This window comes from Musa acuminata, chromosome BXJ2-6, assembly GCF_036884655.1.
Source record: "Musa acuminata AAA Group cultivar baxijiao chromosome BXJ2-6, Cavendish_Baxijiao_AAA, whole genome shotgun sequence".
NCBI lineage: Eukaryota > Viridiplantae > Streptophyta > Magnoliopsida > Zingiberales > Musaceae > Musa > Musa acuminata.
The window spans coordinates 10,579,914-10,593,693 of NC_088343.1; the positions used below are offsets into that span (position 1 = coordinate 10,579,914).

The window sequence follows — 13,780 nt, forward strand, 5'->3', positions numbered from 1 at the left end:
TTTCAAATATGTTTCATAATCAATCATCTTATCATATAGTTTTTCAAATAACATTAATGAGTCACGTGCTCGAATTGTTGTCACTAGTTTTTTATATAACATTGATGAGTCACATGTTCGAATTATTGTCACTAGTTTTTTATATTCATCTCTTAGGCTATTGAGAGTGTGAACAATGATTTCTTCATCACTAAGGATAACTTATTAAAATCAAATTATATATAATAATTGTTAATTTTTTTTATATAATCAATAATAGTACTTTTCTCTTTTGTTACTTTCATCAAATTAGAAAAAGACTTAGCATTATGAGTGCGAGAGAGATTCACGAATATGGTTTATAACTTGGACCATGGTTCTATCATAATATTGAATGAAAGAGATTAGTGGTATTATAGAGCTAGAAACTGAATGACTTGTAGAATAAGATGGATTTGACATAACCATAATTTATGGTTAGAATTTGCTATTTGGATTGATTCTCATTGTACATGGATATCTTTGGGTGGACAATTGAAGGAGCCAGCTATATAACTTAGCAAATCATATCCAAAAAGAAGGTTGATAAATCAAACTTACTAAGATGTATAGTTGCTACATTTGGAGAGTTCGAATGGAATCAATATTATTGCATTAATAGAGATGATTCTTGTAGGTGAAGAGCAAATATTGTTTCTTAAGGGAATAATCACTGGAGTATCAAAATTAGAAGAGGAAGAAGATATAATTGTTAAATAATCAGAGGAAAGGATGCACCAAAGTAGTGGACAGTAGCATGCAAAGTTTGCCACATTAAGAAGTGTCAATGATGGCCTTAGATCAAATTAGCTTATCAGAGAGGGGAAAGATCTATCGTAGATTGCTAGAGTGTCACAGATAAACTTTTAAAAAGGATATTTGATGTAATACTTATGTATGTCCATATCGTTTGATTTGTTCATGCTTTGCATAGTATGTAGAGGGACGGTCGAAGACTTTATAACCCCATTTTAGTTGGGGTTGGTGGTCGTTTTTCGTTTGTAAATAAAGATTGTATCATGTGGATACTTGTAAGAAATCTCGGTCTATAGTGGATCATTTTGACCCTTTGTTGTGCAATTATTCAAAGATTGTAAAGTCTGTTTATAATTTACATTGGCTATGGAGTGTTTTCTGAGATGTTTGCTTGTAGATCCCGAGTGAGACATTTTAACTCATTTTCTCTTTTGTAGGTCCTAAGGGATCATGGAAGGTTTCAGGGAAGTTGACATTTGCAGATCGACACGCAAGGGTACCGTAAGACATAGGCAAAACAAGCTAAATCCATGATAGAAGCTAGTCAAATCAATGTGGTTGATGACTGATTAGATCAATAATGGAGAGGGGAACAATCGTCGAAGGCAGCGGATCAAATCAGTGTCACTGGAGGATGGATAAAATGATTGAGGTGGTGGAGCAAATCTGTTGCACAGATCATGAAGGGGAGATCGCTCTGTCATTATTGCTATGACGAGGAGGCAGTGTCATTGTTGCAGACCAATGATGACTGGTGTTGCTATTGCTACGGAATATATCACGAAGGGGAGATCGTATTGTCATTGTTGCGTCGATGAGGAGGCAGTGTTGTTTTTGCTATTGCAAAAACAACAATATTTATGGGTGAAGAGCAAAATAGGAAGATATGCCGAGCATGTTAATGAGATGAGAAAATCAATGATGGAGGGTGGTGGTAGGAGAGAAGAACAAATCTATGATAGATTTGGTGTTGGAGAAGGATCATTGGGCAAAAGAGAAAATCAGTAGCGAGGTAAACGGTAGGTCAATGAAGAAGAGAGACTATGATCACCGAGGACGGAGAAGTCTTAAAGTAAGAAAAGATTTGATATCATAATTAATTGAAGAACTTGTAAAAAGTCATGATTTTTTTCATTAAGAAAAAAATATTTCTTAATTATATACTCAAATTACTCAATTAAAATATACAGATTGATCTTTAAATTATAGATTTATTTAAGATATAAGAAATATAAAAATATCATTTTATATTTATCTCTATCGTGATTTAAAGAATATCATTTTATATTTACCTTTGTTATTATTTCTATTAACATGAAAGAACCATAGAAATCAGAACATATGTGATCAAAGTCGAGAGGCTGACGACTCGTTTTATTCATTACATGCGAAGAATTCAATCGAAGGAACAATATATCTTAATGAACAACGTGCACTTTTGCTATCCTCACACGGCTCTCACCGCCGCGAACCGCGGCTCCTTGGCCAAGAACTTCTGCTTCACGTACACATCCATGTAGTCCCCGAAAACGTACTCGGGGTACAGCGCTGTAGCAGAGTCGTCCTTGTTGGTCCCTGGAGCGATGGTGGCCTTCAAGGAGGGGTTGTAGAAGGAAGCGATGGAACGGCGGTTGCCGTCGCTGGTCGTCAGCACCCGGTGCCACACGCTCTTGTACCGCCCGTTGCTGAGGACTTCGATCTGGTCTCCCGTGTTGATGACGATGGCATTGGCCACTGGCTGCACGTCGATCCACTGCCCGTCTTTAAGAATCTGCAGGCCGCCCACTTGGTCGTCTTGGAAGAGGAGGATGACGCCGCCTGCGTCGGTGTGGGCGCGAAGGCCGTTCACCATTTCCAGGCGCGGGCACGGTGGGTAGTGGCTCACCTTGGTGCCGAAGAAGGGTTGATGCTCGCCGTTTCCGGAGAACGAGTTCCTGATGGAGCCCTTCTCGAACCCCAGATTCTCATCCATTACTTCCATCACCTTCTCAGCCAGCTTCCTCAGCTCTTCCCTGTACTCCTTCATGGTCTCCCTGCAAGATTGCGCATGAAGCGGGCATACGTTAGGCACTTATAACTACATATCAATTAGCCTGACGAGCCCTGCGTGGAAGTTGATGATCACCTGAACTCTGGAGGGTTGGCCGGCCACTCGTTGTCATCCTGGAGAAGGAAGACATCCTCCCAATCCACGTTATCCAAGCGCTCAGCATCGGCGGCGTCGCCTTCTTCTTCCACCAGCTTGTTCAACAGCTGCACAGGTTTGGACGCCTTGAAGCCCTCCGCTCTGAGCCTGTAGCACTCGGAGCACACCTTCTTCACGCGTTCCAAGAGCTCCACCGGAATCCCATGGTTCACCAGCTGCAAACAGGTCAGGTAGATTCCTCTGCTTTAGTACCAGCGTCAACTCGAAATGATCCCTGTTAGGAGAAAGAAGGAACCGGACAAGTGAGATGCAAACCTGAAAGAATCCCCATTCTTGGCATCCATTGGCAATCCGTGCCAAGGTTTCAGCTCTTTCCTTCCCCTCCAACTTCGAGAAATCGATGACTGGAATGGCCATTTCTAGCGAGGAGGAGATGTTGCTCTGGTTGCAAATTATGCTTCTGTATTGCTTCTCGAATGGATCGATGAAGAGAAATGGAGCCAACTGGGACCTTTTATACTGCATCAATCTTCCATATCAGATCTCACATACCAATCAGAGGAAATAACCGGGAACTAAGCCGTGTTCCTGGTCAAACCTTTTCTCCATGGTCAACTAAACCGCCGTCTTATCCCATCTACAAGGAGATCAGCTCATGAAATAAACGACCAAAACGTTACGATGCAGCTCGACTTTGGAAAATGTGAGGTCACGTCGATAAGATGTCTACCCAAAATCCTCCTACGATACCGAATGTTGACCGGCTTTGACTATGAACCCTACTCGAGGCTTCCTGGTTTCCATCGTGGCTATACGACATATTTCGTTTCTTCAGTACAATTCTCACAAGCTCATTGCATGTTTTAAGTCTTGAGATCATGTACTCAAATTATTTAATCAAATTTATATTTAAATATAATATTGATTGAGGATGTAAGAAATATACGAATGTCTTTTTATGTTTACTTTTATTATGATCTTCGATTATGCTCTCGTAAGATGAGCTTACGTCAATGATGTCAATCTTGTGCTCATATCCTTTACGGTAAACAAGTCAAGAAAAAACTCAATAATGTAATGGAGTTATTTCATGAATTATGTAGTTGAATTTATTTCATGAGCTATTTGAGTTGAAGTTACTATCAAGATTTAATAGTGTAATAAATGATGATGACTCTATTTATTATCCAGGTGTTTAGGAGACTTCGTTCAGTAATTTATTGAAGTTCTTGCTACTTTAATAGTCTTTTCCTTTGGATTTTTGATTGAATTAAATTATGATAGTTGGTCATATTTTTATCTCTTCTTGTTTTAAATATGTTTCATGTTGTCATATAGTTATTCAAATAATATTGATGATTCACGTGCTCGAATTGTTTTTACTAGTTTTTTATATTCGTCTCTTAGGCTATTGGAAGTATGAACAGTGACTTTTTCATCACACGAGGGATAACTTATTAAAATCAAATTAACTATAATAATTTTTAGATTTTATATATAATCAATAGTAATACTTTTCTCTTGGGTTGTTTTCATCAAAATATAAAAAAGACTTAGTTTTGCGAGTGCGAGAGTGATTCACGAAGATGGTTTATAATTTAGGACTATGCTTCTATCACAATATTACATGAAAGATATTAGTGGTACTATAGAGTCAATAATTGAGGCTTGAATGACATATAAAATAAGACGGTCTTGGCATAACCATAATTTGTGGTTAGAATTTGCCATTAGGATTGATTCTCATTGTACATAGAGATCTTTGGGTGGACAATTAAAGGAGCCATCGATATAATTTAGCAAGTCATATCAATGATGTCATCGATAGAACTTACCGAGATGTATAGTTGTCACCTTTGGAGAGTTTGAAATGAATCAATGTTATTGCATTAATTGAGATGAGTCTCGTAGGTGAAGAGCAAATATTGTTCCTTAAGGGAATAATCACCTGAGTATCAAAATTAGAAGAGGAAGAAGACATTATTGTTAAATAGTAAGAGGAGAGGACATACTAGAGTAGTGGACGGTAGCAGATGATGCAAAGTTTTCCACATTGTGAAATATCACTTATGGCCTTGGCACTCCTACGGTGGGTCACAAGAAAAGATGATGTCATTGAAGAAGCCGAAGGAAGCAATGCTTATGTTGCACTAATGGCTGATGTTGGTAATCTAGGGCAGAGGAAGAATCATAGGTGCAATGACGAGACAATAGATCAACAAGTAGTCACAATGCAAATTATTGATTAGTGGAGGAGTCTTTATGGGGAAAGGATAAAGGAATGATCAAATCAGATTATCGGAGAGGGGAATGATCTACTATGGATTGCCAGAGGACTAGTGAAATCAGTGTGGTGGATGACTGACTAGATCAGCAATGGAGTGGGAAACAATCATTGAAGGCGGCAGATCAGATCGGTGTCACCAGAGGATTGATAAAATGATCGAGGTGGTGGAGCAAATCTGTTGCGCAGGTCATGAAGGGGAGATCGCACTGTCATTAGTACTACGACGAGGAGGCAGTGTCGTTGTTGCAGACCAAAGATGACTGGTGTTGCTATTGCTACAGAACATATCATGAAGGGGAGATCGCATTGTCATTGTTGCTATGACAAGGAGGCATTGCTATTGTTGCTATAGCAACAACAATATTTATGAGTGAAGAGGAGCAACTGAGTAAGCTATGCCAAGCATGTTAGTGAGATGAGAAAATCAATGATGGAGGGCGGTGGTAGGAGAGAAGAACAAATCTGTGATAGATTTGGTGTTGGAGAAGGACCGTTGGGTAAAAGAGGAAATCGATAGCGAGCTAATCGGTATATTAGCGAAGAAAAAGACTACTATCACCAGATAATGAGGAAAGGAAAGTCTTGAGGTAAAAAGAACTATGATATCATGATTAATTGAAAAACATGTAAAGAGTCATGATTTTTTTTTATTAAGTTGATGTGTATATATATAGATTTTAAGAAATTTTTTTTCTTAATTATATACTCAAATTACTCAATTAAAATATACAGATTGATCTTTAAATTATAAATTTATTTAAGACATAAGAACTAAAAAATATCATTTTATATTTACCTTTGTCATTATTTCTATTAACATGAAAGAACCGTAGAATTCGGAACATAGATGATTAAAGTCGAGAGGCTTAGGATTCGTTTTATTCATTACATGCAAAGAATTAAATCAAAGGAATAATATATCTTAATTGAAGCAAAAATGATTGGTTAGATGATTTGTGAAGTTGATGATCATTCAAAATGTTGTCTTTATTTTGACCTTGAATTAAAGATGCCCCTATGATTGATTGAAGACAAAAGGAATATAAGAATATTATTCCATGTTTACTTCTTCCATGATCTTCTATCATGCCCTAAGCTTTAACTTTTATCAAGGATGTCAATTTTGAAATCTTGGACAAATATAATTAAAACATCGTATGAGTGAAAGGCTTTGTAAAAGAATTTGCTAGTTGGTGAGAAATATTAACAAGCATCACAATGAACTATAATTCTACTTGATTTGAAATTTAGAAGAAAGTAACAAGAGATTAGCTAATCTTGAATGGAGAATGATAGATGACCAATGTGACAATACCATATATCGATTGGAGCAGTAACTAAAGTAAAAGCGATTGATCAGGTGATTTGTGACGTTGATGATCATTCGTAAATATTATTTTTTATTATGATCCCAGACTAAAGATGCCCCTGTGCTTATATCTTTTATAATAAAAAGTTATGAAAAAAATTTAATAGTGCAAAGGAGTTATTTCTTGAGTTATGTAGTTGAAATTATTTCTTGAGTTGTTTGAGTTGAATTTCCCAAAGAGTTTGTAATAGATGATGATGACTTTATGTACCCATATGTTTAGGTTTAAGAGACTTATGATCCATTATTGCAGTTATTGTTGCTTGAATGTCTTTTTTCTTTTAGATTTTTGATTGAATTGAGCTATGATAATTGGTCTCATATTTCTGTTCTTTTGTTATAAATATATTTTTTTAATCAATTATCTTATCATATAGTTCTTCAAAAGATATTTGTGAGTCACATACCCGAAGTACTATAGTTAGTTTCTTGTATTCATCTCTTAGACTATTGAGACTATGATCTATAATAATTTTTATATTTTACATATAATTAACAATAGTATTTTTCTCTTGGATTGTTTTTATTAAGACGGACAAGATTTAGCATGCGAGTGCAAGAGCAATTCATGAAGATGGTTTGTAACTTGGATCATGATTCTATCACAGTGCTACATAAAGAGATTAACGGTGTTATAGAACTAGTAACTAAGACTTGAATGACTTGTTAAATAAGATAATCTTAATATAACTGCAATTTATACTTTTGGAGAGTTCGAAGGGGATCAAAATTATTGTATTAGTAGAGATGAGCTTGTAAGTGAAAAATAAATATTGTTCCCTAAGGGAATAATTATCGGAGTGTCAAAATTATAAGAGGAAGAAGATAAGATTGTTAAGTAGTCGGAGGAGATTGACACGCTAGAGTAGTAAATAGTAGCAGATGATGCAAAGTTTGACATGTTAGAGATGGCACATTGTGCAATGTCATCGATGGCCTTGGCACCCGTGCGATATGGGTCACACGAAAAGATGATGCCACTGAAGAAGCCAACGAAAGTTAGTCAGGAGGAAGCAACTGATGGCTAATGTTGTTGATCTAGGGCGGAGGAAGAATCGTCGGTGTAGCGACGAGGAAATAGATCAACAAGGAGTCCCGATGCAAATTGTAGACGAGTGGAGAAGTCCTTGCATGGAAAGGATGAAGGACTGATCAAATCAAATTGTCAGAGAGGGGAATGATCTGCTGCATATTATTGGAGGACTGGTCAGACTAGCGAAATGGATGACTGATCAGATCAGCAATGGAGAGGGGAACGATCGTCGATGGTGGGTAAATTAGAACGGCATCGCCAGAGGATTGATCAAATCATCAAGGTGGTGGAACAAATCTGTTGCACAAATTACTAAGGGGAGATCGCACTGTCGTTGTTGCTGCGGCGAGGAGGCGATGGCAGCTATTGCAGTAGATCAGCGACGTCTGGTGCTGCTGTTGCTACAGAGCATAACACGAAGGGGAGATCGCATTGTCGTTGCTGCTGCGGCGAGGAGGCGGTGTTGCTGTTGATCGATGATGACTGTGCTGTGGTTGCTGCAAAGGAGGTGATGATGTTGTTACTGCAGCAACAACAAAAGCGGTGGGTGAAGAGGAGGAACAGAGGAAGCTATGCCAAACAGGTCAGCAAGAAGAGCAAATCAATGACGGAGGACGGTGATGAGCGAGAAGAACAAATCTGTGATAGATAGCATAGGAGAAGGACTGCTGGGCAAAAGAGTCAACGAGCAGCGAGATAATCGCTGTGGCAGGTCAACAAAGAGGAGAGATTACTATCGTCGGACAGAAAAAAAAAACAAAAATCGAAAAGCGGAGCTTTGATACCATTATCAATTGAAGAACTTGTTGTAAAGAGTGATGATTTAGAGAGGGATTTTTCTTAATTATATACTCAAATTACTCAATCAAATCATATAAATCATATATTTATTTAAAATATTTAAAATATTATTTTATGTTTATCTTTGTCATGATCTTTTATCAACATAAAATAACAAAAAAAATCAGAACATATATAATATGATCAAAGTCGAGAGGCAGACGATTAATTTTATTCATTACATAAAGAATTAATCTGATACAAACAAACGTTCTTCTCATGCGTAGAATTCAATCGAAGGAACAATATATCTTAATGACCAACGTGCACTTTTGCTATCCTCACACGGCTCTCACCGCCGCGAACCGCGGCTCCTTGGCCAAGAACTTCTGCTTCACGTACACATCCATGTAGTTCCCGAAAACGTACTCAGGGTACAGCGCTGTAGCAGAGTCGTCCTTGTTGGTCCCTGGAGCGATGGTGGCCTTCAAGGAGGGGTTGTAGAAGGAAGCGATGGAGCGGCGGTTGCCGTCGCTGGTCGTCAGCACCCGGTGCCACACGCTCTTGTACCGCCCGTTGCTGAGGACTTCGATCTGGTCTCCCGTGTTGATGACGATGGCATTGGCCACTGGCTGCACGTCGATCCACTGCTCGTCTTTAAGGATCTGCAGGCCGCCCACTTGGTCGTCTTGGAAGAGGAGGATGACGCCGCCTGCGTCGGTGTGGGCGCGAAGGCCGTTCACCATGTCCAGGCGCGGGCACGGTGGGTAGTGGCTCACCTTGGTGCCGAAGAAGGGTTGATGCTCGCCGTTTCCGGAGAATGAGTTCCTGATGGAGCCCTTCTCGAACCCCAGATTCTCATCCATTACTTCCATCACCTTCTCAGCCAGCTTCCTCAGCTCTTCCCTGTACTCCTTCATGGTCTCCCTGCAAGATTGCGCATGAAGAGCGCATACGTTAGGCACTTATAACTACATATCAATTAGCCTGACGAGCCCTGCGTGGAAGTTGATGATCACCTGAACTCTGGAGGGTTGGCCGGCCACTCGTTGTCATCCTGGAGAAGGAAGACATCCTCCCAATCCACGTTATCCAAGGGCTTAGCATCGGCGGCGTCGCTTTCTTCTTCCACCAGCTTGTTCAACAGCTGCACAGGTTTGGACGCCTTGAAGCCCTCCGCTCTGAGCCTGTAGCACTCGGAGCACACCTTCTTCACGCGTTCCAAGAGCTCCACCGGAATCCCATGGTTCACCAGCTGCAAACAGGTCAGGTAGATTCCTCTGCTTTAGTACCAGCGTCAACTCGAAAAGATCCCAGTAAGGACAAAGAAGGAACCGGTCAAATGGGATGCAAACCTGAAAGAATCCCCATTCTTGGCATCCATTGGCAATCCGTGCCAAGGTTTCAGCTCTTTCCTTCCCCTCCAACTTCGAGAAATCGATGACTGGAATGGCCATTTCTAGCGAGGAGGAGATGATGCTCTGGTTGCAAATTATGCTTCTGTATTGCTTCTCGAATGGATCGGATGAAGAGAAATGGAGCCAACTGGGACCTTTTATACTGCATCAAGCTTCCATATCAGATCTCACATACCAATCAGAGGAAATAACCGGGAACTAAGCCGTGTTCCTGGTCAAACCTTTTCTCCATGGTCAACTAAACCGCCATCTTGTCCCATCTACGAGGAGATCAGCTCATGAAATAAACGACCAAAACGTTACGATGCAGCTCGACTTTGGAAAATGTGAGGTCACGTCGATAAGATGTCTACCCAAAAATCCCCTACTATACCGAATGCTGACCGGCTTTGACTATGAACCCTACTCGAGGTTTCCTGGTTTCCATCGTGGCTATACGATATATTTCGTTTCTTCAATACATTGCTTACAAGCTCCTCCATGTTTTAAGTTTTAAGATCATGTACTCAAATTATTTAATCAAATTTATATTTAAATATAAGGTTGATTGAGGATGTAACAAATATAAGAATATCTTTTTATGTTTACCTTTATTATCTTCTTCGATCATGCGCTCGTAAGATTGAGCTTTCGTCAATGATATCAATCTTAGACCGACATTTCAAAAGGTAGTCGATGACTTTTATTGCTAATATGATCATTACAATGAATTAAAATTATACTTGATTCGAAATTTGAAAGAAAGTAAGGAGAGATTAACTATTGTTGATTGCATGATGACAAATGACCAAGACGACGATGCCACAGGAGTGGTAATTGAAGCAAAAATGATTAGTAGGATGATTTGTGAAATTGATGATCGTTCATAAATGTTATCTTTATTTTGACATTCGATTAAACGTGCCCCTATGCTCATATCCTTTATAATGAACAAGTCAAGAAAAAATCCAATAGTATAATGGAGTTATTTCCTAAGTTGTGTGATTGAATTTATTTTCTGAGCTATTTGAGTTAAACTTACCATCATGGTTGGAGAGTTAATTGTGTAATATAGGATGATGTCTCCATTTATTATCCACGAGACTTCTTATTCAGTCATTTATTAAAGTTCTTGCTCCTTTAATTATCTTTTTCTTTGGATTTTTGATTGAATTAAGTTGTGATAGTTGGTCCTATGGCTGTCATTTGCGAAGGCAAAGTTGGGTTAATAAGGCCTTGGCACGGGGCAAGAGGACGTGGAGACAAGTACTCTTGTAGAATATGTCATATGGCTGCCATTCAAATTACCCTTAAGGAAACAGTGTGTAGCGGAGATTGTGCTGGTAGGGCAGAGGCTCGGAATCCAAATAATGGTACACTAATTTCAGCGAAGTCGGTGGACTTTGGGAGCTACTAGGCGATGGATTGTCCTAGAGCTGTGTTTCGTCTGAGTGTGACCTGAGAACAAATGGACGAATGTCGATTGCCAAAGGAGCAAACAAAATCGAAGGTGGAAGAGGCCCTACGATGTGTTAGCAGAGGACACACATGGAGGGATCATAATCCGAGTTCATCCCATAAGGATCAGAATGCAATGGAGACGTCACCTGGAGGCAACATGATGCAGTGGATCATGGTGGAATAATTAGCGACAATACGACACACAGGAATATAGTCCCGTGAGGGACCATACGGAGGTATGATCAGGAGCTATTGAGAGCTCCACTTCAGTGAACAACACGATAGCAAGAAGGGCTATGGATTCAAGGAGTTAAGGTTGTGGTACCACATATGCGGGTCTTCTGTGTGTGCATCGAGTTTTGCATCGGATGAAAAAGCCTTAGTCATCACCATATGAGGGCTATGTACCATCAAGGGAAAAGTTCGAATGCAAGTAGCAGTGAATCCCATGGGACGGACTTAATCATGCAAAGGTATAGTCATAGTGGCTGGAGAGTTGGACTGCTCAAGAGCTCATATTCGCTTAAGGGAGCCCGACAAGTAAGAGGACCAGGCCGAGTAAGCGAATGTTGCAACCAAGGAAGCTAAGGAGAATAGAATCAATACGAACCCTACAACATAATGGCAGAGGTCATGCATGAGAGTTATAATTTGTCTTTCTATCGACCAAGAGGAACTGCTTGGAGAACACAGAGGTGTTGAAGCAAAGGGTCGAAAGGGGCGAGGAAGCGACGACGAGTCTAGAGGGACTTAGCTACCCAAAACAAATCATCGGTTAGAATGGAGGTGGACTTAGAGGAGTGCCATAAAGACATATCTATCGATCGTAAAGAAAAAGGGATGCTGATGCGAGGTGACAGATAGTAGGGCCATGGGCATGACAACGCCATGGTACCGTAGAGGTGGGACTTCCGTGAAGTCATTGATCCCTTTTTCTTATAGAGGGAGAATGCTTGGTCATGAAAGGGGCCGAGGGGTGGGAGAATGCAAAGGCAAACACCAAGTACTGAGCCAAGGCCGAAAGGCAGAGGCTAAGGAACTTTGTGAGACCGGTGTCAATAAGCTTCTCATCAAAATAGCCGAAAGTGAAGAACTTCGGGTCGTGCAAGAGTGCACGACCAAGGAATGAAGCAAGCAGTACGCAATGTTATACCTTTGCTACTCTATGGAGTAGGCGGTAGGGTTGATGGAGAAGACGGTACAATCCCAGAGGCAACCAAAACTACTAGAGACTTACTCCAAGTTGGGGTGAAAAACTTCCTGCATTCCAGAAGTTCGATGGCATTGAGAAGGTGAATCTGCTAGTCATAGGTGCCCAGCAAGCCAATCACGTGAGTGATGGCACGTGTGACTTGATACAGAATCTTTTTGCTTATTATATTTTGGCGTATATCACTTTATAACTATTACATAAATGCATATATATATATTGTGATGTCCTTAGATTTGTGCAATGGGAATCGGATCGTGATGAGATCACGATAATGAGATCGATTCACCTTTAAACACATATCCTAAATAATCCCGGTCATTGGTTACTCGAGAGGGACATCGTGATAACCGGATAGACTGGTGTGCTGTATACCCGTCCATATGATGGATGCAGCTGGTCTCATAGCTGCTCGTGTAGGGACACTAGGGATACAGTACAGGTGCTCATTGGAGAATGAGTTCACTGATTGATCCGCTTACGGAATGCTGGATGGTTGATGATGCCTTATTGTCAGACAGCGATTCCGTAGTCCTAGTGGTGTATCTGGTCCTTAGACTTGAGACAACAAGGATGTCCTGTATGAGTGCTCCACTCTTTGATACCAGACTTATAGGTTTGGCTGTCCCCAGATCTAGTACAGCTGGTCATTGGGAGTGGTAGTCGACCTTACGAGGGCTATTGAGTGTCAATAGAGGATCATCCACTCTCGGCGTCATGAGAGGAATATCTTATGTGTTCTTGCTCAGACAAATCCCTGGCCAGGGTCATTCGGGTTGAGAGAGAAAGAGTTCTCCGGGAGAATCCGATTAGAGCGAGACTCGAGTAGAAACCGTATGGGTCTGACAGCACCATGCTCGATATACGGTCTCTGGGATATTAGATGGATGAGGGACTATAGGTACATGGTAACTGAGGACAGACAGGTCCAATGGATTGGATTCCCTTGTATCATCTGGGGACTACGGCGTAGTGGCCTAGTACGTCCGTAGTCGATGAGTCGAGTGAATTATTACAGAGATAATAATTCACTGAGTTAGAAGGAGTTCTGACATGTATGACTCACGGCCAGCTCGATATTGGGCCTAGAGGGTCACACACATATGGTAGGCATTGCGATGAGTAGAGGTTCGGATATGAGATATTCGACGGAGCCCTTGTCTTATTGGATGCAGATCCAATACCCACTAGGGAAGGACCCATTAGGGTTTGACACGGGATCTCTATAAATAGGAGGGATTCACAGCCTCATAGGCTAGAGTCTTTGCTTGCCTTTTCTATTCTCCTCTCCCTCTCCACCTCAGAATAGGCCTGGAGTTTTGA

General features: G+C 40.5%; 2 protein-coding genes across 2 annotated transcripts; both read right to left on the reverse strand.

Moving 5' to 3' along the window:
* Positions 1-2,118: 2,118 nt before the first annotated feature.
* On the reverse strand, positions 2,119-3,401 carry LOC135613484 (1-aminocyclopropane-1-carboxylate oxidase-like). The gene is made up of 3 exons (XM_065110517.1): positions 3,236-3,401; positions 2,900-3,135; positions 2,119-2,807 (listed from the first exon to the last, which is right to left on the reverse strand). Exons 1-3 carry the CDS (start codon positions 3,335-3,337, stop codon positions 2,222-2,224), a joined length of 924 nt encoding a protein of 307 aa, XP_064966589.1. The 5' UTR covers positions 3,338-3,401; the 3' UTR covers positions 2,119-2,221.
* A 5,201-nt stretch (positions 3,402-8,602) lies between these two features.
* On the reverse strand, positions 8,603-9,925 carry LOC135613485 (1-aminocyclopropane-1-carboxylate oxidase-like). The gene is made up of 3 exons (XM_065110518.1): positions 9,745-9,925; positions 9,409-9,644; positions 8,603-9,316 (listed from the first exon to the last, which is right to left on the reverse strand). Exons 1-3 carry the CDS (start codon positions 9,844-9,846, stop codon positions 8,731-8,733), a joined length of 924 nt encoding a protein of 307 aa, XP_064966590.1. The 5' UTR covers positions 9,847-9,925; the 3' UTR covers positions 8,603-8,730.
* Between the last annotated feature and the right edge of the window lie 3,855 nt (positions 9,926-13,780).